General features: G+C 39.1%; 4 protein-coding genes across 5 annotated transcripts; 2 read left to right on the top strand and 2 right to left on the bottom strand.

Annotated features, from left to right (window-relative positions):
- Nucleotides 1-1,668: 1,668 nt before the first annotated feature.
- LOC143886203 (monooxygenase 2-like) lies at nucleotides 1,669-11,540 on the top strand. Of its 2 annotated transcripts, XM_077390156.1 has the most exons (7): nucleotides 1,669-1,905; nucleotides 2,742-2,778; nucleotides 2,880-3,026; nucleotides 8,303-8,371; nucleotides 9,346-9,511; nucleotides 9,967-10,195; nucleotides 10,745-11,540. In XM_077390156.1, the coding sequence occupies exons 3-7, from the start codon at nucleotides 2,881-2,883 to the stop codon at nucleotides 11,275-11,277; spliced, it is 1,143 nt and encodes a 380-aa protein (XP_077246271.1). In that variant the 5' UTR covers nucleotides 1,669-1,905; nucleotides 2,742-2,778; nucleotide 2,880; the 3' UTR covers nucleotides 11,278-11,540. The 2 variants fall into 2 exon arrangements, with proteins under 2 accessions (XP_077246271.1, XP_077246270.1); XM_077390155.1 differs by lacking the exon at nucleotides 1,669-1,905 and having other exon boundaries at nucleotides 2,666-2,778.
- A 2,102-nt stretch (nucleotides 11,541-13,642) lies between these two features.
- Nucleotides 13,643-14,329, bottom strand: LOC143885967 (uncharacterized). The gene has a single exon (XM_077389993.1). It carries the CDS (start codon nucleotides 14,327-14,329, stop codon nucleotides 13,643-13,645), a length of 687 nt encoding a protein of 228 aa, XP_077246108.1.
- Nucleotides 14,330-14,485: 156 nt separating this feature from the next.
- LOC143885965 (uncharacterized) lies at nucleotides 14,486-15,076 on the bottom strand. Its single transcript, XM_077389992.1, has one exon. The coding sequence runs from the start codon at nucleotides 15,074-15,076 to the stop codon at nucleotides 14,486-14,488; it is 591 nt and encodes a 196-aa protein (XP_077246107.1).
- Nucleotides 15,077-22,955: 7,879 nt separating this feature from the next.
- On the top strand, nucleotides 22,956-25,386 carry LOC143885964 (monooxygenase 2-like). Its single transcript, XM_077389991.1, has 4 exons — nucleotides 22,956-23,029; nucleotides 23,134-23,277; nucleotides 24,190-24,355; nucleotides 25,339-25,386. The coding sequence occupies exons 1-4, from the start codon at nucleotides 22,956-22,958 to the stop codon at nucleotides 25,384-25,386; spliced, it is 432 nt and encodes a 143-aa protein (XP_077246106.1).
- The last annotated feature ends 534 nt before the right edge of the window (nucleotides 25,387-25,920 follow it).

The following is a 25,920-nucleotide window of genomic DNA, read 5'->3' as shown; positions in this document are numbered from 1 at the left end:
CCAACACCTGTCCCTGCTAGGTGTGACACCTGGACCAATCAGGGACTTCCACCTACCCTTCCTAGGTATGAGACCTGGTCCATACAGAGGCCACCACCTGTCCTGGACAGGTGGCTCAGAACTACCACCTGTCCTAGACAGGTGGCTCAGAATCACTATAAATAGCCTTCACTTGTGCTAAGGTGAGGGATCTGAAAATCAAAACCCTAAGCTTTTGCTCTGACATTGCTCTGCACTCCTGCTCATACTGACTTGAGTGTCGAAGCGCCCGTCCGGAGCATCACTCCGGGTTGGTCCTCTGACCCTTTATCTTCTTGTCTGTGCCCTTGTGCAGCGCAGGAATCCACCAGCCCTTCAGCCGTGGCGTGTCAGATCAGCCCTTCCGGCCCTACCATAACCTGTTACCAATTTTAGACCTAACAGAACTTAACAATTTCTGTTAAAGGGGGTGTACTCTTCTTTCAAGGGGGTGAATTTATCACTGCCCTTTGCCAAATTGCCTACAATATGCATTTTTATAAGAGAAAACGGTTCCTACACATATGTGTAGATAAGTTATCTACACACTAGCTTAAAATACAGTGGGGGCCACATTATTTGGGTGATCCAAACCATTCATTTTTAAGGCCCTCACATAGATAGGGTGTCCACAAAAAATCAGATCCATAGGATCATCCTATCCATTCGAACTGTGGAGGTAAAAAATGGACTAATTTGTGAAGGCTTAAAGACATCCATTTTACCTCCACAAATCGTAGGGTTGGGATGATCCTATGGATCTGATTTTTTGTAGACACCCTATCTATGTGAGGGCCTTTAAAATGGATGGCTTGGATCATCCAAACAATGTGGGCCCCCACTGTATTTTAAGCTAGTGTGTAGAGAACTCTCTACACATATGTGTAGGAACCGTTTTCTCTTTTTATAATGTTCCAATGAACATAAATTTAAGGAAAAGACTTCTAACACAGGATTGCGAGTAAAAATTAAAGAATGGGTGAATAGGACCGATCGATTTGGCCATTTTCACATTTTTTTGGCATTCGTGGGGATACAGGCTCCCTCTTTTTTGTTTGTTGCGCACGTGTCACGGTGGAGGATGCATGCTTTGTTTTTTCCAGCATTGGATCCTGTTTTGCTATCAACCCTCTAAATTTAATTGAATAAAGAGTTTTGCTAACTATCCTTAAGGAACATTTGAAACATAATTTAACACATGTTGAGAGTGTTTTGTGACTTTTACAAATGTTCGGAGACGTGTGTAAAATGTTTGGAGACATTTTTTTATCAAAACATGTGTAAAATTACGTTTCCAATGCTCATTAACGAATGCACTAGCTATCAAAACGTTTTAGTAAATATAAAAAACTTGGACCACACATTAAATTCCTTAAAGAAGCCAACATAACTATGGCTACTTTAGAGAGTTTGGATGAAGTTGACTGCGATTTTTGGAATTTATACCAAATTTTCTAGGCTGTTTGGATCTTGTGAAAAATTTCTTTGAGCGAAAAATGTTGGTGGGGTCCAGCCCCATGCTGTGGCCCACATCCCACATACCATGTATCCTATTGAAATAGGAACAAGTGGTTTCCGATTGAAAAAGGGAAAGTGGCGTGGGAGTGTGGGGTGTGTTGACATTTTGTGAAACATTAGAAAAAGAAAAAAAGGTGAAAAAAAGTGAGGAGAGAGAGAGAAGAAACTAGGGTTTTCTTGGGGGCTCTTTTAGAGGGTTTTGTGTGGGATCAAAACCTAGGTTTTGGAGCATTCTTCTTGGAGATTTTCACCGCGCCGTTGAATCCTCTCGTTGCACGGAGACTTCTTGGGGATTTGAGTTTTTCTTCGACATGAAGATCGAAGTGGGTATTTTTTGGTGAGAAAATGGGTTTTGTCGTTCGCAACGAGGTAACTCTTTTTTTTATCTCTCTTGTTTCTTGTAGTTACTCAAGTTTAGGGTGAAAACTTGAGAGAGAGACGTTGTATTACTTATTTGATTAGTGAATATTTCGTCAGATTCGCCCCGTGATTTTTTCCCTCTTCGTTGGAGGGTTTTCCACGTAAATCTTTTATGTGGTTGCCTCTTGTTGGTTTGGTTTCTTTTATTCACATATTTATTTGCTTCTTAATTAAAGTGGATTTTCTTTGGCAAAAAATCCAACAAAAAAACTCAAGTCTAGTAGGGTTGAAATGTTCATTAAAAAGGGGTAGTTTTGGTGAATTAAATTTTTATTTTTTCTATTTCGTTTACAAGGGAATGATTTGTCTTTTTTCCTTGGAATGAAGTCTATCTTCAGGAAACGCAAAAAAAAGGTGTGGGAATCCTATCTCTTTTGGTAAAAGACAAATATATAAAAGGTGGAAATATCATTTCTCGTGCTGAACATGGTGTCTGACCGTCGAGTACCGTCAAAACAGTATCACCCTTGATAATTGATCCAAGAGCAGCGCACTGTTTAAGATGCTGCTGTTGGATTAAATATCAAGGTAGTACGTTTGACGTGCCACCTTGATGGACTTCACGGTCGGCCACTCTATAATTTCTTCCCTTTACTAGCCATAATCAACGATGACTACATTGCTTACCTCATGCTCATTTTCCGTGCTTACCTCATGCTAATTTCCCTCCTATATATTTTCTTCTTGTTCTTTTGCTTCTTATTCTTCTTCTTCTCTTTTTCTGTTTGTCTCTTTCTCATACTAGAAAATGGAGGTCGTTGAAGATATTGTTATTGTGGGTGCAGGGATAGCTGGTCTTGCCACTTCACTAGGACTTCACAGGCATAGTTTTGTCTTATTTCTGGGTTCCTTTTTCTTGTATGTAAGATATCAATTTAATGATTTTTTGAGTTTTCATTCCTTTTTTTTTTTTTTTTTGGCAGGATGGGCTTACAAAGCTTGGTTCTGGAATCTTCAGACAGCTTGAGGACTAGTGGGTTCACGTTTTTGGCGTGGAGCAATGCATGGAAGGCCTTGGATGCTTTGGGAATTGGCGATTCTCTCCGTCAACACCATATCCAGCTTCAAGGGTCAGCAATGCTTCAGCAATTTGCTTCTTTGTCTCTATTTTTTTACATATGATTTCTGTTGAATGATTTTAGTGTTGGGTTTTTTGGTGTCTTGTTTTCACTCACGTGGGATAGACCCATCCTAGTTTTACTAGGAGAGAGGAGAATTAGATTAAGCAAGGTAGACGGGAAGTGTAAGAAAAAACACATGACTATATGAGAGGCGGAGGGAGAAAAAAATATCAATTTCAACTTCAATATGGCACTTATAAATATATATATATATATATATATATATATATATATATATATATATATATATATATATATATATATATATATATGCATCTTACCTCTCTTTCTGATTTGTGAGATAAACTAGTAACTACTTTATTGTATGGTAAGGATATAATAAAGTTAGGGCAATGATAAATTCACACCCCCTGCTGTACGCAAACGCACCCCTTATACCATGATTTGACATGAACAGTGCTCAACTTTAACGCTTTTTTATGTCAAATCACATTATAAGGGGTGCGTATGCGTACTCCAGGGGTGCAAATTTATCATTGCCCTAAAGTTAAAGGAGAACACATTGTCGTATTTATCTAATGAGATGAGAAAAACCTATTCTCGATGGAAGTCAAGAACATGAATAGGTAGAAATTGTTAGAGTATTTTACAAATAAAATAGTTAAAAAAAAGGTTTTAGAAATAAAAGAATATTTTATTTTGGAAAATAAGTGCTTTTTTTTTTTTTGAAAAATGACAATTTTCATTAATATTGAAATAGCAATCGGGACCGGTAGTCCCAGCCTACTGTTACAAATATTAATGAAGCACCGGACAAATCCGATAACTTCAGAGAGGAGGCGGCCTAAATGCCCTTCCAAAAGATAGAAATACAAGATCCTTCCTTTCTGAACTGCATACATGACAAATAAGATATCACTTCCATGTCCTCCCGGCTAGCTCCCGCCTTAGCTAAAGTGTCAGCCATCTCATTTGCCGATCGCCTATGGTGTTCAAGATTTGGATAAGTATCCGCATTAAATCCAATATTTCCGCAATGATATCCTGCAATTTCCAAGGACCATTTGATGATTCAAAAGCCCAGGCCACTACATTTGAAGAGTCGCCTTCCACTATAAGAGGTCGCTAATCATTTTCACATGCCCACCGCAGACCAAAAAGTAGTGATTTAACCTCAGCCTCATTAGCATCACAAATCCCACATGGTTCCGAAAACATCATAACAACTGATCCGATGGGATTTCTAATTACTCTTCCAATCCCTGCCCTGCCAGGATTACCCAAGGAACTGCCATCAAAGTTCAATTTTGGCCACCCCACCGGTGGCCTCCTCCATTTAGGTTTAGGCTTGGTTCTGATAGTTTTGTCCCATATTACCGCCCACCAATTCCTTATCAAGTCTCCCATCCCATAAGGGGTTTGTTTCTTTACCCTTATCCAGGATATCAGTTCCACCTTGATGTCAGATGCAATTCGAGCGACCGTTCGACTTTTCTCTTGAAAAATACGTCTATTACGTTCTTTCCAGATATTCCACACTATGGCATATGGGGTTGTTGCACAGAGATATCTACCCATTTCGCTAAACGGCCTTGCGCGCCAGGTAGATGGAAGAGAACTAATAGATTCCGACCAAACCCAAGAAATCCCAAAAATTCCAATTGCTCTTGTCCATAAATGGTAAGCAAAGGGGCAATGTAGCATTAAATGGTCCAATGTTTCTTCATCTTGATGGCATAGAACGCACAAACTCTCCATACTGAAATGTCTTTTCTTTAGGCGATCACAAGTGTTAATCTTACGATGTATCAAAGTCCATCCAAACGCCACCACTCTTGGTGGTGCCAGTGATTTCCAAATCCGTCTCATCGGGCAATTGGAGCCGTCGTTTAACAAATTAAAGAAAGACTTAGCAGTGAACTCCCCATCAGAAGATGGTGTCCAGATTCTTTCATCCCCCTTGTGTTGCGAGCAATATGTCTGTTCTAAAATTCGGAGCAATCTCTCAAATTCCAGAACTTCTTCTTCCTTCAGATTCCGACGCAAACGAATATCCCAGAATCCTCCACCCCCTTGACCTTCTCTGACCAGGTAATCTGCAACCGTAGCTTTAGGGAATGAGGCAATTCTGAAAAGACTTGGAAATTCTAGACATAACTTCGATTGGCCACACCAAAGGTCGACCAAAATCTAACATTGGAGCCCTTGCCAACTTTGTATCGGATTGCTTGGTCAAATTCATTTTTAACAGAACATATAGATTTCCACGAACATAAGTGCTTTTTAAAAGAGGTGAAAAGTTCTTGTGGGAAGAGCAAACATTTAGTCCTACCCTCGAAACTGAAAAAAAGGTTGTAGAGGGGTTAATAAAGTCCTTCTCATTTGTCTCTCTTGCTCTTGTGGAAAATGGTAGGACCGTAGGATGGTGCAACACACGCGTGATGTGGGTAGTGGGGCGCTTTTTGGTGCACTTTGCACATCGCATGATACATCGTTACGAGGATCAATAGGAGCACTTACATTTTTGGAGATTTAATCTGAGCCGTTGATCCAATCAATGTGATTGGATGATGATCTTGATCGGGTGCGATTTGACCTGTAGGATTGCACTCGATTGTGTCCAATGGCTAGTGCTCGATTGGGTGCATTTTGGTGGATATGATCCTGGGTAACGGCTTGTGTCCAATCGAGTGCAATCTAGATCGTCGAATCGCGACCAGTCGCGTACTAACAATCAAAGTCCAAGCGGGTACGATCTGGGCCATAGATTGGCAATCGGTCGTGATCTAGCGACTACGGAGGGCGGATGATTTACTCAAACAACAGTCACTCCATGATCGATCTGACCGTAGAATTGTGATCTACTAGTCAAATAAGCAGGCCATCATGATCGCACTCGATTGTGTCCAATGGCTAGTGCTCGATCGGGTGCGTTCTGGTGCATATGATCCTGGGTAGCGGCTTGTGTCTGATCGAGTACAATCTGGATCGTCGAACCGCAACCACTCACATACCAACAATCAAAGTCCAATCGGGTGCGATTTGGATATAGATTGGCAATCAGTCGTGATCCAGCAACTACGGAGGAGGGCAGATGTTTTACTCAAACAACAGTCACTCCATGATCGATCTGACCGTAGAATCGTGATCTACTAGTCAAATAAACAGCCCATCATGATCAAGTGCCACCGAAAGGTACAATTCAATGTGAAAAGGCACCAGGCGGTCTATAAAATGACCAGAAACTTATCATTTCAATGAGAATCCAAAAAATACAAGTTGGGACTTTGAGTTTAGAAATACAAGTGAAGTCACAAGTGGACCCATCACTCAAGAAGCCTTTCCAAAATTAATTTTTGCTCTTTTTTGAAGTTTTCTCTCTAGTTTACTGTTATTATCAAGAAACAAATACTAGTGTCTTAAATACTTGGACAAGTCCAAGGGTGATTTGGATTTTTTTTCGTTAGTGAAAAATGTCGACAAACAAGGGTGAATTTCACCTGGCTTCATTGTATCTTGGAGGCAAATTTGTGGTTCCCCTATGCACACAATTTGCTGGGGCAAATATCTCCTTAAGGAAAGCGACGTTTGTAACGCGCCTTGAAGTATCTCATCTCTTTTTCTCTCCATCTCTACAGTCAAATTTTCCAACATAAAACAAAGAGGAAGATCAGCTGACATGGGATTAGAAAAGGATAGGTCAAGATCCAAAATGAGTATAAATGGTGTGGAATATTTGTGCAAGGAATACACTCATATCAAGCAGGCTTGTCCAAAGAGAGCTTATATGTCACACACTGATGCTACAAATACCATGGCAGATATAACAGATGAGCAGCGTATAATAGTTAGAGATATTCCCATAGTCTCCATATGAAATCACATCTCTCCTCAAGATGAGTGGATTCTAGATTCATGATGCTCTATTTATGTATGTTAAAGGGAGATTATTTTGATATGTTCTATTGGATAAGAGCAGTTGTAGGTTCCTTGAGTGATGGGTCCACTTGTGACTTCACAAAATTTAGGATGGTAGGATCAAGATGTTCGACAGAATGGGTTGTACTTTGGGTGGAGTGGCGTATGTCCTAAAGATACGGAAGAATATAGTGTCTCTTGGCTGATTGGACTCCATGGGTAACATGTATTCCTATAATCTCAATGGAGGTTGGAAACGGTGTAAGAATGATAAGTACTTGCCTATGGTCTCTATTGCAGCTAGTTGAGAGGCTTATGTTGACGGTTTCCATGATGCAGACACCGGTGAAGTAATATTGGTACCTGTGATTGCGAAGACAGATCCGTATCCCTCTCCAGGATTGACTGGGTGAGTCAACTAGTTAGCAACTACACATGTGCATTGATTGTATTGACTAAGTCAGGTGGAGTTAGAATCAGGATGATTTGAAGGTGTGTAGTTGGTATTTCGAAAGGCCAATGATGGCTTGTAGCGATAATAGATTTGTAACAACATCAATGAAAAATCTTCGGATGGTTGAAAAGCAACCCAAGGTGGAGAGTTAGATTAGGTTTCCTAGTTATTCAAAGTCTAGGTCCAGGCTATTTATCTCCTAATATGACTAGGAGAGCGAAAGAGAGTATCTGTATAAGGTAGAAGAGAGGCTCGAGAAAAAAACATGAGCATAAGAGGTGTGGAGAGAGAAAAAGAGATATTCTTCTTAGGTTTTCTCATCTGGTGAGAAATTGGGAGAGGGTCTCTTGTTTTTCTCTTTTCTATGTATGGTCTTAGTCTTAGTTGAGAAGAAAGGTGTTAGAGTATAAAAGATTGAATAACGCCTTCTCCAGCAGCTTAAGCTTTTGGAGTCATTGTTAGTTTCACATGGTATCAGAGCAGATTGCCCGGGTTCAAAACTCCTTGATATTAAAAATCCACAACTAATGGCCAACCCAAAAGAAGGGCCACATCTGCCACGTGTAGCCCAACCCTAAAAAGTGGGGTCACATGTGAAGCGGCGTGTTAAAGTATAAATGATTAAATAACGCATTCTCCAACAGCTTAGTTTCACAAAACGAAGGGATGTGGTTTGTGGGTTTGAGTTTACCCATTGTAATCCTTGTATCACTTTTTCTCATAGTGGAAGATCATGTTCTCACTCGTGGACGAGGGCATGTAGGACAAACCACATATATCTTTTGCTTGTGTGGCTTTGCATCTTTCTATTTTTGTTTGCACGTGATCAGATCGGTTTTTGCCCATCGAAATTCTCAACAGTTTAGGAGACTGACTGAGTTTGATTTTGCAGATTGGTTGCTGTCTCTATGCCTACTGGTGCTACTACTGCTCAAATGTCATTTAAGGCCAATGGGAAGTGGTGAGTCAAGTAATTTATTGATAGAGGAAATAGATAGTTTGTACGAAGGGAAATGATATCTGCTCTTCATTAGTTTGCAATTATACTTCTGACTTTATTAAATACTTTTTTGATTGGCTATGGGCATTTACAGAAATGTAAATGTCCTTAAACTAAGGCAGATTTGGCAACCATGAAAAAAATTCATAAAATATTTGTTTAACTAGTGTAAGAGAAGGGCACAGGGATCTACTCTCTGTTGTTTGATAATGACACATCTCACTTCATTAATTAATACTTTTTTTTATTGTTTATTGAGTGTTAAATTGTTGATAGCGTTTAGAGAAGTATGATTATCTTTAAACCAAGAGGTATGCTAAACTCAAGTGTGCCCTTGCAAAAATGGGCTTGAAAGGGAGCCCTCATTGGATGAATGTCATCATTTTGCATTTAATACTCTTTTACTTGCAATAACCCGGACGGGTGTGGCTCTTTGGCTTAAAGTCATGGGTATGCTCCCAGCAGCGAGGAGAGTTCAGATCCCCGTAGGAGAAGGAGAGAATTGGGAGGTCATGAGTGAGGATAGGGTGAGAAAAGGCTAAAACCAGGGAAAAAATAAATCATATTTAGAGTGAAATATTTTTTCAGCCTTTCCTCACCCTCTCCTCTCTCACGCCCTCGTAGGTTTCTACCTCCGATAACCCCCCCCCCCCCTCACAATTGAGTAAAAATTCCTGTTTGCCAAACATGGCCCAGGGCTTTGTTTCTTTCGACATGAAATGCAGGTAAAAAAAAATTTACACCCATTTTTAAGTGGAAAATTAGGTGAAAATTTTGTTTTAGACCCATTCTACGTCAAATGAAACAGAGAATAAGCTTAAAATAAAGAAAAGAGTTACATTATTAAAACAAGGGAGGATAATAGATATGATTTTTTCTTGTAAGAAGTTCCTTTTTCTAATATCTTGCAAGTAAAATTTGGTGATGATATGTAGTGGAGAACATGAAGTCCGGTGTGTGAAAAGGAAATTGTTGGTAGAAACCCTTGCAATGGAGCTCCCACCTGGCACCATCAGGTTTGGCACCAAGGTGATTTCTATTGAACAAAGGGAGGACTTAAAGCTGCTTCATTTAGCTGATGGATCTATCCTCAAAACTAAGGTAATAATAAAGTGTAATGATCTCTCTTTTTTTTAAAGTTTTTCTTTCCTTGTTGGGAGTTTTAACCATCCCTAATCTGTGAAGGGAAATGATACCCACACTCCCTTGTTTTGATGATTGAATTACTAAAACAAAGGGAGTGTGGATATCGTTTCCAATTTGTAAAACATATTATATATTCCAGCTTGTTATCTAGAATCTTGATTTAGCCCAAAGGTTTATCTCCTTGAAAAGATTTTCATGAAGTTTCATGAAATATATCTTTCAAAAGTAAAACATTTTGGGCTATCATCATTTTCAAAGATTAATTGGGCTAAACTTTGGAAATTGAGTAATTTAAATCCCTTTCACTTCATACTCATCACTTAGAGAAATCACAATAAAATCTAAATATAATTCATGCACAAGGCACCACAATACTAGCCGCTTGTGATGTGTTTATTTTACACTTTTAGGTCTTGATAGGGTGTGATGGAGTGAACTCAGTGGTGGCCAAATGGCTAGGCCTCCAAACTCCAGCCTTTACGTCGCGCTGGGCCACAAGGGGTATCACAGAGTTTCCAGATGGTCATGGCTTCCAGCCTGAATTCTTGCAGTACTTCGGAGATGGCTACCGGTCTGGTTTCTTGCCTTGTGATGAGAAAACCATTTACTGGTTCGTCACTTATTCTCCCTCTCCCCAGGGTAAAGCTTTTCATGCTCTGATTCTACTAGACACCTTACTACATTCTATGTCACAAATATCTCCGACATTTTTCAAAAGGGCGATGATTTTTTCGCCCCCTGTAGGGTTATGCGCCCCTCTTTTAACGTGATTTGACGTCAAAAAGCATTAAAGTCTGCTAACAATTCACGTTAAAAGGAGGGGTGCTTAATCCTACCAGGGGGCGAAAAAATCATCTCCCTTTTAAAAAAAAATCACGACATATTTATAAAACGACTAAATCCCAAAATAAACCCGAGATTTTTTAAAAAAAATATAGCAATATTTTCATTCTTAATCATTTACCATGATAATAACGTGATATTTTTATTTTATATATTTTTAATAATTTTATTTTTATTAATTTTTCCAATATAAACCTTAAAAAAAAAATTAATTTATCCTGAGATTTTCCCTTGCCGAGAGACATTCTCAAGAACGGTACTTATGACTTAGACTGCATTAGCATATGTATGGATATGCATGTTCTTTCCGTATGTTCTAAATTTCTAGGGTTGTTTCTTTGATAGACAAAGGCAAGGAAAAAAGTGTGGCTAATTTGAAGGAGTATGTGTTGACCAAGCTTGGGAATGTACCTCAAGAAGTACTGGACGTCGTAGAAAATAGCAAATTGGATAGTGTCATCTCCTCTCCATTGAGATTAAGATGGCCATGGCATTTGTTATGGGGAGATACCTGCAAGGAAAATGTTTGTGTAGCTGGTGATGCTCTTCATCCAATGACTCCAGACCTTGCCCAAGGAGCATGCTCATCATTGGAAGATGGTGTTATTTTGGCAAGGTGCCTTGGAGAATCCTTATTGGAAGAGCCCAGAGGATTGAAAGAAGAAGAATACAATAGAATTAGGAGGGGCTTAGAGAAGTACACCAAAAACAGGAGATGGAGAAGCATTGAGCTTATCACTATATCTTTTATGCAAGGTTCGATACAACAAAGTGCTGGAAAGGTGATGAACTACCTAAGAGATAGGTTGTCTGGAGTAATGGCTAGGATGCTTTTGGAGGAAGCTGACTTTGATTGTGGGAAGCCTTACAATTCTTAATGGATAGGTATTTTACACATATAAATCAAGGTATCAACAAGGATCTTGGTTTGTGCAAACATGTGCACTAAATTGGATAATCTAATCCTACTTGAATTGAGCATATTTTTGGACTGCATCATTTTTGGTAATTTCTTAGTAGTTGGCATGCAAGGAGTGACTAGCATATTCATGCTAATACTATTTTTTTTTGTTGTTGCCCCATGTATGTATGAGTTAAAAATTTTCAATCAAAATTTGAATGTATGATTCAAGCATTTTCACCATATAATTCATGGGTTATTTTATACATAAGTTTAATACTTGAGTTTTCATTATAAAGAATTTCTAGGGGTGCAACTCAAGTCGGATCGGGTTGAGGCCAATCCGAACCATTTTCTCAACTCGAACCCAACCCACATGATTTCCAACCCGACAAGGTTCAACCCGACCCGACCCAAGGACCCTTTTTCCCAATCCGAACCTGACCCGACCTGAGTTCAACCCGACCTAATTAACCCGAGATCAAACCGACCTAACCAGAGTCTTTAAGCTTACAAAAAAAAGGTAAAAAATGTCGGGTTTCACTCGGGTCGGGTTGCCCAAGCCCTCAACCTGAACCTGACCCGAACTCAACTCGGGTCGGGAAAACTCAACCTGAACCCAACCCGACCTGACTTTTTTTTTTTGGGTTGAACCCGACCCAAGTTGCACCCCTAATAATCTCTAGTCTGTTTCATTAAAAAAAACCAACTCTTTTCCCTATGGAGGTATTTTTGGTTGCACAATATCTCGAGTTTCTATGAGATTTTGTGTGGTTTTTTGCTGCCACGTCAACAAAATACTTTGTTCGGTTGTGTGTGGAGTTTCGAACTACCAAGAGTATATTTGACTTGTCTCCTCCTTGTTTGGTCACAGACATAACAGAAAGCTACTAGCAAAATCCAAGCATAAAATCCCAAAAAAATGGTTTTTTTGCTAGTAGAACCGTGGGATTTATGATCTCTCTCTCTCTCTCTCTCTCTCTCTCTCTCTCTCTCTCTCTCTCTCTCTCTCTCTCTCTCTCACACACACACACACACACACACACACACACACACACACAATATTGGTAATGACGTCCCCTACCACTACTCTATGGGGTTGGCAACCAAATACTACTACCCACTTGTAACGCCCCGGCCACCGTGTAGATATTGTCCGGTTCTAAGCTGCAACCCTCCTCGGTTTTGTCTTTCCGTAGAAAACTCGTCTACATAGGGAAAGGAGAAATCCACATATATAGCCCAATAACTTTTCCTCCCTTTCCGATGTGGGATCTTTCAATCCACCCCCTTTAAGCCCAGCGTCCTCGTTGGCACACCGTACTGGATGAGAGGTCCCGCTCTGATACCATTATGTCACGCCCCGACCCCACTGTGTAGATATTGTCCGATTCTAGGTCATCTACTCTCCCCGGTTTTGTTTTCCAGCAGCACTAACCGTGCCCGACCCACTTCGTAGCCCCCGCCCCTTGGAGATGTTGAAAACGCGTCTCCACAGGGAAGGTGGGGGTCTACACATATAGCCCAGGAACTCTCTCTCCACTTCCGATGTGGGACTATTACAATCCACCCCCCTTAAAGGGCCCAGCGTCCTTGCTAGCACAGCGTACTAGAGGAGATACGGCTTTGATACCATATCTGTAACACCCCGACCATCTATGTAGATATTGTCCGGATCTAGGCCACAGCCCTCTCCGGTTTTGTTTTTCCGAAAAAAAAAACGCGTCTACATAGGAAGAGGAGAAATCCACATATATAGCCCAACAACTTGTCTTCCCTTTCTGATGTGGGATCTTTCACCACTACTCTACGGGAAACTACAAAGAGACTACTTGGCTTGTCTCCTCCCTATTGACAAGTTTTAATTCACCAGTACTCTACGAGGCAACTACATGCAACCAAATTGACCCTAATAGTTTTTCCATTCTATAGATGTTTTTCATAGTTTCCCCTAATGGTGGTGCTGGCATTCAATAAAGGTTCTAACAAAGGCTTAGCATCCAACACCGACAAGTCTATCTTAGTTGAGTATGTGTGATTCTTTCATTTCCAAATTAAAATTTTAATATCGTTCAGTTGTGTTTTTCTACGTTTAGAACTAACTACTCTAGTTTCCATAGATTTCTAATCAACTTATTGAAATTTATAGATTAGTGGGTCAGATGAATGATAAAAAGAAGCACATACATTTTACCAATCAAGTGTGGCAAAATATGTCCTTTTTTTTTATAGGTAAGCTGGGGTTAGGCAAGACCCCTACCAGATATCATTAAAAAGATAGAAGCACAACAAAGGGGGCCAAGAGGCCAGTACAAAAGGGCCGACAGGCCGGGCTTCATCCCTTACAGTCTAAGATACAATGATCCATTCATGTCTTCAATTACAGCTGAGAGGAGGCTTTGAGTAGCCAAGAAAACAATGGAAGGAAAGCCTTTATGTGGGTAATTCATTTTTGACAGTTGATCCGCAGGGCAGTTTCCTTCTCTCCAAGAATGGGATATTCGCCAACTCAGATGTTCCAGATAGCTTCTGATTTGTCTAAGGGTTTGTTTCTGCTTCCAAGGGACAGGTACATTTCCAAGGATGATATCCACCGCGAGTTTTGAATCCGATTCGATCCGTAAGTTCAGATAGTTCATGGACAGGGCAAGGTTGATGCCTCTTTCAATAGCCTGTAATTCCAGCTCATAGATTTCCTTTTTGTCTACATTGATAGAGAAGACATTTTTAATCATACCCTGATTATCTCTGATAAGGTCCCCCAGACCTCCTCCGTCTGATTCCAGAGATGCGTTCGAATTCAGTTTCAGTTCATCTTCTTTTAGTGGAGACCAAGAGCAGTATCTGCTGGAAGGATCTTCAGGAATGTGTCTGTATTTTAGATTTGTGGCCGTAGATATGTTTCTTGAAGAGTTCTTGTCTTTAATTTTCAGCCCATTCATCTTGATGCTGATCTCTGTGAGGATTTGGTTAAGAACAAGCCTCTTGTGCTTCTCTGAGGATTCAAAAATTCTTCTATTTCTTTCCATCCAGATATTATGAATAAGAGAGCAGAAGCAAAGCTTAAAGGCCACTGTGGCTTGCCCTTTTCCTTTTGAGTGATGTCTGAGCCATTCTTCTTCAGCCAGAAGGGATTGTTTTTGAATTCTACGATGACCATTCCGCCATAGGATTGATTTCCAAAGCTAGTCTGAATAACTGCATTTGAAAAGGAGGTGATCAATTGATTCTTCTTCCGATTTGTAGAGGAGGCAGGTGGGATCAATAACAGCGCCCATTTTTATAATTCTGTCTTTTGTACCGAGCTTCTGTTTTAGAGCCTTCCACGTAGTAAGGGCATGGGTGGGGTTATTGCCAGCAAACCAAACAGAGGATATCCAAGGGGGCTTACCATATTTCATTCTGTAAGTTTCCCACCCACTCTTTGTTGTGAAAACTCTATCAGTGGCCGGCTTCCAAATAGGGGTGTTTTTCGCATCCGAGCCGAGCATGGCTTCCATTATCAGAATTTTTTCTTTACGGAGAGATGGATTGTCTAACAAGGGGTTCCAGTTTCCATCTTTGAAGATTTCAGAGAGGAGATTCAGGGAGCTGAGGGAGTAGTCAGTTAGGCTTCTCGGAATAAGAGAGGATAGGGGGCCAGAAGGGTGCCAAGGTTGGTCCCATAGGTCAATTTCTTCCTCCAATCCAATTTCATAGCAGGTAAAAGGTTTGGCATATTCTCGAGCTCTGAGGACCATCCTAAGGCCCCATGATGGCCTAGATGGCATAGGCATAGTCCAAATGTTCTTATCTTTGACATATTTGGAATATATCCACTTTGTCCACAGAGTATTCTTTTCCTGAAGCAGATGGCAAAATATGTCCTTATAGAAGCTTGATGAGCATTGATAATTAATGTACGTAAGGTTTTGAAGTTCCGAATTGTTGTCTATGTAGATAGAAATCTAACAATGTTTGTAGCCTTGAGAGGTTGAAGGCTTGAAAGATCAAGAGCTATAAAAAGGAACACTGGATAATACAATTAACATGAAACTATTCTCTGGACAATGGTATACACATGGGTGAGAGTCGCAATTTCAAAACTCTGTTACCTTTCAACCTACAAACAAACTACAATAAGCATTCACTTTTGGATTCTAATCGTTATTGGCGAGGCTGATCTCTTGGGAATTAAATGAAAGGGGTTATCAGATCAAAGACAGCATGTTGAAGACAATAAATGATTGAAAGTCAGGTAATTGGAAAATGACAGTAGAGACTTTTTTTCATAGTAAAAAGAGCAGTTTTGAATGGGATATGCAAGTTGGATCTAAGTGACAACTAGTCAAAGCAATGTCGCTAGAAAAATATAGTTTTTTCAGCAATTGTTGGGGTTCCACGCAAAATCAAATAATCCCACATCGGTGAAGTGATGGGGATGGGGATTGGGATGGGGATGGGTTATAAGGGAATGGGCATCCTCCCTCTAACGGCTAGCTTTTAGGGGTGAGTTCTACCCGGTTAGATTCCCAACAGCCATGACAGGGAGATTAGGTTGTCAAAGAACAAGTAGTTACCAAAAATGATGAGCAAAAGATGTTCTTTTGGGGGTGTTGGATTGCAGGATAATTTGACCTCAAATAGGACCTTGTCCCAGATTGCTTGTTGTCATGGATAGCTTGTCCCGAATTACTTTATCTTTTGTTTGTATTCCTTTTTCTTATCATAGAATTATTTTTGTCCATTGTTTGTTCCATTTTGTATTATAAAGGAATAAATTGTCTAGAGGAATGATAAAGTGAAGGGTGTTGTTGCAAGCGCCTATCATGAAAATTACCAAAATACCCATATCTCAAATAAAGTGGTTAAAATGCCCTTATCTCATGGAAAATTAGCAAAATACCCTTATAATGAAAAATGACCAAAATACCCCTACCTCAATAAAAAAGGGAAAATTACACTTACACCCCCTCAACTTTCTGACACATTCAACAATGACCCTATAGTTTCAAAGTCATCTACAACACCCCCTGACCTTTTTATGGGTTTTCTTAACATGACGGAATGGACGGAAAAGAGGAAATGTCTATAATGGCCACGCATCTTAATGAAAATGTCGTCTTCTTCATAGAATGCTGAAAAATTAGGGCTTTTACAGCTGAAGAAAAACCTGACCGGAAAACCTTTAAGCTTGTATCGGTACCACGTGTTGTGTTTTATATCTGTTAGGGACTATAAACCTAAGTTCCTTTTTGTAGCAATGAAGAAATAGGAAAGGAAGAATAGACGGGAGGAAACACATGATTCTTCGGCTTTGCAACGCTTCAAACTCGGCATTCTTGATTTGTGACGTGACTCTGTTTAATAATCATCTTACAAGGAAGAAATAAGCTTGGAAGGAAATGACGTAACCCTAATCCCTTTGCAAATGTCTTAAAACTAGTGAGGAGGGTTTTTTTTTTACTGAAAATATTAACCCAAGTTAGTTTGAGTCATTCCATCAAATTAAAGTAACGGACTGTCAATGGAGGGGATCTACCTTGTACACATTGAAAAGTGAGGGGTGTAGTTGATGAGTTTGAAACTATAAGACCATCATTGAATGTGCAAGAAAGTTGAGGGGTGGTATATGTATTTTTCCCTAAAAATAACCAAAGTACCTTATCTCTGAAAACGATCAAAGTACCCATATCTTACAAGGGATTTGCTAGCGTCCATCGCAAAAGGCATTTCGCAGATGCTAGATGGGTTGTTGCATGTGAAAGCAGCCACAGGCTCACTTTTCAACAGATTTTGTCCTCATTCACGAGGTGGCTGCTCTCACATGCAACAACCCATCTGCAAAATGCCTTATGCGATGGACGGTAGCAAATCCCATCTTACGAAGTTGATAAAATTACCAAAATTCCCCTATATTTCATAAAATAACCAAAATACCCTCATCTTTTCACCCACACCTCCTAGAGATTACACATAGCTTGATCATTTTTATGCAATAGTGGTACTTTGGCCATTTTTCATGATCATGATATTCTGGTCGTTTTCTATGAGATAAAGGTACTTTGGTAATTTTATGAGATGGGCATTTTGGTCATTTTCTATGATGATGGGGTATCTTAGTTTTTCAATAGATAAGGCTATTTTGGTCATTTTCATGAGATAAGTGTATTTTGGTCATTTTCTCCACAACGTCCATGATGATCTCTGAGGATCATAGCTCACTTCTGTTCCATTCTTCTCTTCTCTCTCTCTCTCTCTCTCTCTCTCTCTCTCTCTCTCTCTCTCTCTCTCTCCCTTTTAGTTTAGGGTTTCCTCTAGAGAAAATCTGCAGGAAACCAATATTTATATTAGGGATTAGGAAGCCATAATCCAGATTTTCAGTTTTTGACGAAAATATCCTTTGCTCAAAAAAATTCCAGATATGGGATATTTCAAATACGGTATAAAAAGTTGAGTTTTTCTGGTCCCGTTTTGTTGCTGAATCACGTTTTGCTAACTATGGTTCCACCATGATTCTGCCATTCTATAAGTTGGATCAATAAAAGGCAACTTTTAGTGCTTTGCCAAGAGAAGCTAAATCGATTTTTTTGGTTCTTAATGATTAGATAAGCATTCGCAATGAAACCAAGACCACGTGGGTCTACTAGATTAATATACAATACTAAGGAAAATACTTTGAAAATGGAAGTCCAATATGAAAATAAAGAAATTAAGAAAGTGAAAATGACGGCCGATTTGGCAATTTTCACATTGTTTTTGACATTGTGGGGGAACTGAGCTCTCTACTTTGTTTTCTTCACGATAGAGAAGATGTTAGTATTTTAATACTAAAATTAAAACAAAAAGGAGTCTTTTGCTTTTTTGAATAGATTCCCTTTACTTTTGAAATTCCCACCTAAAATTTGAAGTTTTCAAATTTATTCTTTCTTTTGTACTTTTCCCACTAAAAGTTTGAAGCCTTTGGAGTGTGTTCTCTTTTCACTTGAGAAGTTTAGTCCAAGATGGGAAAGTGAGAAAAATTCTCCCATCCATATAAGAGGGAGTGTTGAGACAAAGGCTTGGGCCTTTCAAGGGCATTCAATTTGTTTGCCTTGGAGCTTTTTACAAAGAACACAAAAGAACAATATATAAATTAAAAAACACACACGCGCGCGCGCCGAGCCGTGTCAGGGCGGGTCGGGGCGCGTGCATGTGGGTTGGTTTGGGTTTGGATTTTTCCCTAAACGAAATTATCCTTTTAATCACCAACAGTTATGTCCCTTTGTTTTATCTTAAACAACGTGTTTTTCTCTTTGATAAAAACCCAAAAGCCGTGTCTTTTCCAAAGTGACCGTTAAAACCCTTCTTAAAATGTTAACAAACGGCTCTATTTTTTAAAATAACGTTTTAAGAGTTGTATCTCTAAGGGTTTTAAAGGGTGTGTACGTTTCTTAAAGGGTGTCTTTAACAGACACGTTTTTGCTTATAAAAACAGAAGCATATCAACGTTTTTAAAACAAAACTTTTTTTCCTCTTCTTCCTCTGTTGTTAAAAGAACAGTGTATTACGTTTTCTTCTGTCCTTATCTACTTCTGTTTCTTGCTGGGCAATTGGAGTGTTGATCGTCTGGTTCAGATCTATATGATTGTGCACTTCATATAGATATCAACGGTGCGTCGGGCTGTTGTATCCTGGGGGTGATTGCGTTCGGATCTGTTGTACCGGAGGCTTTTCCGCAGCGGCGTAAAATCACCTTAAAGAGAGTGACCTAGTCGGTGCCTCACCTCGCTGCATCAAAAAGGTTCTACTTATCAGTTTCTCTTTTCTGTTTTCACAGAAATACAGATACGCCATATTGATATTTGAAGGAAAATTCTACAACAATTTTAAGGTGATTTACGTTTCTGTTTTCCTTTTTCTAAAATATGGCATCCCATGATGAGATTATGTCGGATTCCTCAAATCCGAACAAGCCTTTTCAATTCAGTGGTGCTAATTTTAAGATATGGAAGAAGAAAATATTTTTCTTTTTAACCACCAAGAAAGTAGCCCATGTTTTGGAAGGCACAAGGCCTTGGCGATCAGAACTTGAACCTGTTAGATCAACTTTGAAAAAGCACTGGAAAGATTCTGATTTCCTATGCCAAAACTTTATTCTCAATTGCCTCTCCGACGAATTGTACGATTTTTATAATAATTGTAAGGATTCCATTACTCTTTGGGAAGCCTTACAAAAGAAATATGATACGGAAGAGGCTGGGTCAAAGAAATATGCCGTTAGTAAGTATTTCATATATTATATGGCGGATGAGAAGATGGTGATTTCTCAAACCCACGAGTTGTAAAAACTTGTTCACGACATTCTTGCAGAAGGAATGACTATAAGTGAACAATTTCAAGTTGCAGCCGTGATTGACAAATTACCCCCTTCTTGGAAAGAATTCAGAAATTTCGCTCTTCATAAAACTAAAGAATTATCTATGAAGGGTCTTCTTGTTCGTCTTAGGATCGAAGAAGAAAATCATAACCAAGATAAGAAAGAATGGAATATGGAAAATGTAACTAATGTGAATGCCATTTCTGTAGTCAATAACCAAAATCAGAAATTGCAAGTGAATCTGAAGCCCAAAAAGAAGTTGAAGAAAAAGCAACATAACCAAAACCGAGGTATGTTCAAGCGTCAGAACCAAAACACAACTTCTGAAAAGAATGACTATTCCAAAGTTATGTGTTATATTTGTGGTCTCAACGGTCATATTGCACAGATGTGTCGACGTAAGAAGAATGCGCCAATCCCTCAAGCCAACGTGTTAGAAGAGCCACTTGTGGTTATGATCACTGAAGTTAATATCGTTAGAGGATCTGAAGGGTGGTGGGTCGACACTGGTGCGTCCCATCATGTATGTTTTGACAGGAAGTGGTTCAAGACGTATGCTCCTGCAGATAATGAGAAGAAAATGCTTCTAGGGGACTCGCATACTACAAAGGTACTCGGTATTGGGGACATTGAGCTTTGCTTCACTTCAGGGCGGAAAGTGATGCTGGAGGATGTTCTTCATACTCCAGACATGAGGAAGAACTTAGTCTCTAGTTTTGTTCTTAACGAGGCTGGTTTTAAACAAACCATAGAGTCTGACCAGTATGTTGTAACCAAGTTTGGATCCTTTGTTGGTAAAGGATATGCATGTGATGGAATGTTTAAACTAAATGTTGAAATAATGAATGAAAGTGATTCTTCTGTTTACATGCTTTCTTCTGTTAATTCATGGCATGCTAGATTGTGTCACATATATAGGAAATATGTGCATAATATGAGTATACTAGGTATGTTTCCTAAAGTAGCCTTAGAAGACTATAAAAAATGTGAAACATGTAGTAGGGCTAAAATTTCTAGAAAATCTTTCAAAAGTGTTGAAAGGAATTCAGAGTTTTTAGAATTAGTTCATAGTGACATATGTGAACTAGATGGTATCTTAACCCGTAGTGGTAAAAGATACTTTATAACCTTTATAGATGATTTTTCTAAGTATACAATCATCTATTTAATTAGACATAAGAGTGAAGCCTTAAAAATGTTTAAGGAATACCTATGAGAGGTTGAAAACCAATTCAATAGGAAGATTAAGAGAATAAGAAGTGATAGGGGAGGTGAATATGAGTTATTAGAATTCACTGAATTTGTTAAGCCCTTAGGAATTACACATGAAACAACCGCTCCTTACTCCCCCGCCTCAAATGGGGTTGCAGAAAGGAAAAATCGAATACTAGTGGAACTTACGAATGCTTTACTCCTAAGTTCAGGAGCCCCTTCTAACTTATGGGGAGAAGCAATTCTAACTTTCTGCTATGTTCTTAATAGAATTTCTAATTATAAAACTAAAGTCTCACCTTTTGAATTATGGAAAAATAGGAAACCCAATGTGAGTTATGTTAGAGTTTGGGGCTCTTTAGCCTATGTAAGGCTTCATGATATTAAGAGACCCAAACTAGGAAGTAGAGCCATAAAGTGTGCTTTTATGGGTTACTCACTTACAAGTAAGACATATAGGTTTTAAGACCTTAATAACAATGTAATAGTAGAGTCTGTGGATGCTGAATTCTTTAAAGATAAATTTCTTTTTAAATCTAGACATAGTGGGGGTACTGTAACTATTTGAGATAGTGGGGGTACCAAGCCTAAGATTGGAGCAAACCCCAAAGTAGAAATTGAACCTAGGAGAAGTAAAAGAGCTAAAATTGCTAAGAATTTTGGCTCTGATTTCTATGTCTTTAGTTTGGAGGGAGTTCCTTCTTCTTTAGAGGAAGCCTTATCCTCTTCAGATGCCGATTTTTGGAGAGAAGCTATCAATGATGAGATGGAGTCATTGATGTCAAACTAGACTTGAAAACTAGTAGATTTACCACCAGGATTTAAGACCATAGGATGTAAATGGGTTCTTAGAATAAAATTGAAACCAGATGGAACCATAGACAAATATAAAGCCAGGCTTGTTGCTAAAGGCTTTAGGCAAAAAGAAAATATAGATTTCTTTGATACATATTCTCCAGTTACTAGGATTACATCCATTAGAGTCTTGATTGCAGTGGCTGCAATCTATAATCTGGAGGTGAAGAAAATAAAGTATCTTAGTTTTAAACCCAACCCCGGACCACGGCGAGGCGAGGCGCGCGCGCGTGTGTGTGTGTTTTTTACACATGGGTTGTGCTCTTCTAAAAGCCCAAGACCCAACAAATACTAAAGCCCCTTGAAGGCCCAAGCCTTTCTCCAACTCTTCATCTTATATGGATGAGAAAATTTCTCACAAGTTCCCATGTGGGACTATTTAATTTTGCTTGTAGTTGAGAGCTCACTTCACACACACATTCTCCAAGGTTTTGGGTTCAAGTCCCCATTCAAGCAATTGATTCTAGCTTTCAAAGAAAGAGGGGAAAACTTTAATTTGAATCTTCCCTCCAAATTTTAAACACAAAGCAAAAGCATCTTTGACTTTCCTATTTAAAATATTTAAAATTTTCCAACAAAAAGCTTTACTCAAAATAGACTCTTTATTTTCCTCTTTTTTTCCATCCGTAGCTCTCTCTCATGCAACAGCCTGTCCGCGAAATGCCTTCTGCGATGTCCCTGGCAAATCTCTCTAAATATACAAGTTGTTTATTAGTTAAAAGAATTAAACTTTATACTTGTAGGGTTTTAAGTAAATTTGAGCATCACCCAAGTTTTCCCCATTATATGATATAAATATTTTTGGGAGATGATTTTTTCAACCCCAGGAGGGATGCGCCCCCCTTAACGTGAACTGTGGGCAACTTTAACGCTTTTTTACCTCAAATCACGTTAAAAGTGGGGCGCATCAGTCCTACAGCGGGGGTGAAAAAAATCATGGCCCATATTTTTTGCATGAATCACATGTATGGCGTGTGTGCTTACTTATTCTCTTCTTACTAATACAAACTTATATTTTTTTGCATGGATAACGTTCCAAAATCGAAATAAAATTCAAATTAGTTAATCTCCCGCCCTCCTTATTCTTCTCCCACTACTAGATAAACCAATATTCCATGGAAAAAACTTTCATGGCTTCCAAACATGGCCTAATTTTTTCTGCTTACCTCATGCTGATTTTTGTCCTATTTATATTCCTCTTCTTCTTCTCCTTCTTATTCTCTCTCTCTCTCTCTCTCTCTCTCTAGAAAATGGAGGTCATTGCAGATATTGTTATTGTGGGTGCAGGGGTAGCTGGTCTTGCCACCTCACCAGGACTTCACAGGCATGATAAAATCACTTCTCTGATTTCTGGGTTCTTTTTCCTGCTTCTAAGAAATCAATTTAATGGTGTTCTTATTTGAAATTCCACTATCTTTTTTTTGGCAGAATGGGTTTACAAAGCTTGGTTCTGGAATCTTCAGAGAGCTTGAGGACTACTGGGTTCTCGTTTTTTACTTGGACCAATGCATGGAAAGCCTTGGATTTGGGTATTGGCGATTCTCTCCGTCAGCAACATATCCAGCTTCAAGGGTAAAAAATATTGCTTTTGAAAATTTTCTTCTTTGTATCGTTGTTTCATTGCTTTAGGATAACTGTTCAATGTTTTCTAAGATACTAAGTCAAAGATACTAAGAGATTGATTTTGCAGATTAGTTGCTGTCTCTATGCCTACTGCTCAAATGTCATTTAAGGCCAGGGGAAATGGTGAGTCATGTAATTTACTTAAAGAGGAAATGATATTTCCACTCCCTTTAATTTCCATCTTCTCCAAAATCTTTTGTTTGTCTTCTCCAGAAAATAGCTGCATTAAAGACAAAAGGAAATGCTTAGAAAGGGAGATGAAATATCATTTCCCAATTTACTTACAAAGAGAATAGATGAACTATAAGGATTGTTTCCTTCTTAGGAATTTTTCCTATTTTCCCAATTTTTTTTTATCATTTTTCCATGGGATAAGGATATTGTGGTCATGTTTCAAGAGTATTTTTAAGATTTTTTTCCTTTTTATAAGTTTTCTATTTTTTTCGTTGTTTTTCATGAGATAGGGTATATCGGTCAATTTGAGAAGGATTCTCTAGTGAGTGTTTTTTACAAGAGAATGGGATTTTGGTGGACTCTTTGGGCTAAATCCCAGACCTCCCGACTAACTCGAGATTTTGATGTGGAAGCCATAAGTCTGCTGGGACTAATGCGTTACACCTCAAATCCCCTAGAGTTCCCGCTGTCATTCTTTGATAATGTCACTCCTTTGTTAAACATTTTTTCTATTTTTCTGTTGTGTGGGAAGTGTATTTGCCTTTGAAGAGCTAATTACGAAAGTGTAAAATAAAGAGAGGGGTGTCATTTTAAATAAAAGAGAATGAGAAATTAAATATTTTCTTGTAGAATTTCCATTTTCTAACATTGGAAGTGATTTTTTTGTTGAATTTTCGGATGATACAGTGGAGAACATGAAGTCCGTTGTGTGAGAAGGAAATTGTTGCTTGAAACCCTTGTAAGGGAGCTTCCACCTGGAACCATCAGGTTTGGCTCCAAGGTGGTTTCTATTGAGGAAGCAGGGAACTTAAAAATAGTGCATTTGGCTGATGGATCTATCCTCAAAGCCAAGGTAATGATATATGTATTCGATTTTTATTTTCAAAATCTTATTTTGGTCAAAAGAAACTGTTTGGAAAATGTTTCTAAGTGTGTTTTGGAAAAGGAAAAACTTTTCTATGGAAAGATCTGCTTTTTGCAAGAGAAAGAGAAGAGTGCAAAAGTAGTGTGAAAAAGATAATCCCGTACCGACTAATAAGAAAAGAAAAATTGGGCTTATAAAGCTTTACTCTTTTCTCTTCTTTATTATGGTGCACAACGGGTCTTAGCCATGGGTTGAACCGCGGGACCGTGCAACGCACCGTTCGCACACGCGCACGTGCGGCTTGGGCGATGGGCTATAGGGCGCATAATGACGCTTTTTTAGGCGCATCGTAGCGAGGAGCTATTGGAGCCTTTCATTTTGTCCAATTTGATCCGAACCGTTGGATCAAGATCGACTTGGATCGGTCAAGTGGGTAGACCGAATGATTCGGTCGGGTTGGGCCTGAGTTCGGGCCCAACGGTTGGCCCAGCGGGCCTAGGGCTCCAATGGATAGTGTGTGAGCGGGTGCGATCCGAACCGTCGGATCGTGGTGTAACAGCTAGTGGATGATGACCATTGGATTGTGTCTCTTCTACACAACGGTCAAGTTCCTAAATGGTGCAATCTGCACCGTGGATGGGAGATCTAGCGGTTACGGAGTTGGCAAGGATTTTTATATAAGCCAACGGTCACTACAGGATTGATCTGAACCGTAGAGTCGCGATTAGACACGATCTAACGGTCAGAATTCAAACCCGCTGAAAGAAAGCGCAGAAAGGATGTTTTCCAACAGGAAAAGCCACCACAAGCTCTCTAAAAACAGTAGAAATTGTCCATTCTAATAGAATTCGGTTTTCTACTTTCATATACCCAAAATTGCTATTTCCAGCAAAATTCTCTCTCTCTAATCCCCTACAAATTTTCTGTTTTACTATTTTAGAAGTTTTGTTCAAGTGTTCTGTTTTCTGCAGAAACAGACACTTGTGTCTCAAATACTTGCAAAATTCAAAGGTGATTAAGGGCTTGATTCCGTTCAATGCAGAACGTTGTCAAGCAATTGGTTTGGAACCGAGCTTCATTGTATCTTGGAGGCTAGTTCGTGGTCCCCTTTGCACACTACTGGTAGGGGCGAATATCGTCTTAAGGAGAGCGTTTACTCGCCTTGAAGCATCTTCCAATCTTCTTATCTTCTTCTCAACCACTTCACAGATTTTCTCCAACAATATGTAATGATATCTTTTCTCAATTTTTTCCTAACTTGGGATTTTAACTATCCCTAATTTGTGGAGGGAGATGATGTCCACACTCCCTTGTTTTGATCATTGAACTCCTTAATTTATTTAACACTTTGTTGATTGGTTGTTCATATCATTTTGGTGATTGTAGGAGCATTTAACAGGTAATTAGAAAAATGCTAATATAGATAAGAGTGCCATTTTTTAAACAAGTGGAATGGATATCGTTTTCCATTTGTAAGGAATCATGTATGTTTGGATAGCTTGAATTAGGCACCGGGATCGGCACCCTATTTTGATTCCGTCCAATTCCAACAT

Source organism: Tasmannia lanceolata, unplaced genomic scaffold, assembly GCF_043159265.1.
Source record: "Tasmannia lanceolata isolate RefF3 unplaced genomic scaffold, GAP_Taslan_0.1 ptg000011l, whole genome shotgun sequence".
Taxonomy (NCBI): Eukaryota; Viridiplantae; Streptophyta; class Magnoliopsida; order Canellales; family Winteraceae; genus Tasmannia; species Tasmannia lanceolata.
The sequence above is the reverse complement of the archived record's forward strand: the minus strand, read 5'-3'. Positions and strand labels throughout refer to the sequence as shown.

Coding starts and splice junctions, on each gene's coding strand:
- LOC143886203 (XM_077390155.1), top strand. CDS start 2,705: ATGGAGGTCGTTGAAGATATTGTTATTGTGGGTGCAGGGATAGCTGGT. Junction 2,779..2,879: donor ACTTCACTAGGACTTCACAG/GCATAGTTTTGT, acceptor TTTTTTTGGCAG/GATGGGCTTACAAAGCTTGG. Junction 3,027..8,302: donor CACCATATCCAGCTTCAAGG/GTCAGCAATGCT, acceptor TTGATTTTGCAG/ATTGGTTGCTGTCTCTATGC.
- LOC143885967 (XM_077389993.1), bottom strand. CDS start 14,329: ATGGAAAGAAATAGAAGAATTTTTGAATCCTCAGAGAAGCACAAGAGG.
- LOC143885965 (XM_077389992.1), bottom strand. CDS start 15,076: ATGCCTATGCCATCTAGGCCATCATGGGGCCTTAGGATGGTCCTCAGA.
- LOC143885964 (XM_077389991.1), top strand. CDS start 22,956: ATGGAGGTCATTGCAGATATTGTTATTGTGGGTGCAGGGGTAGCTGGT. Junction 23,278..24,189: donor CAACATATCCAGCTTCAAGG/GTAAAAAATATT, acceptor CGGATGATACAG/TGGAGAACATGAAGTCCGTT. Junction 24,356..25,338: donor GATCTATCCTCAAAGCCAAG/GTAATGATATAT, acceptor TGTTTTCTGCAG/AAACAGACACTTGTGTCTCA.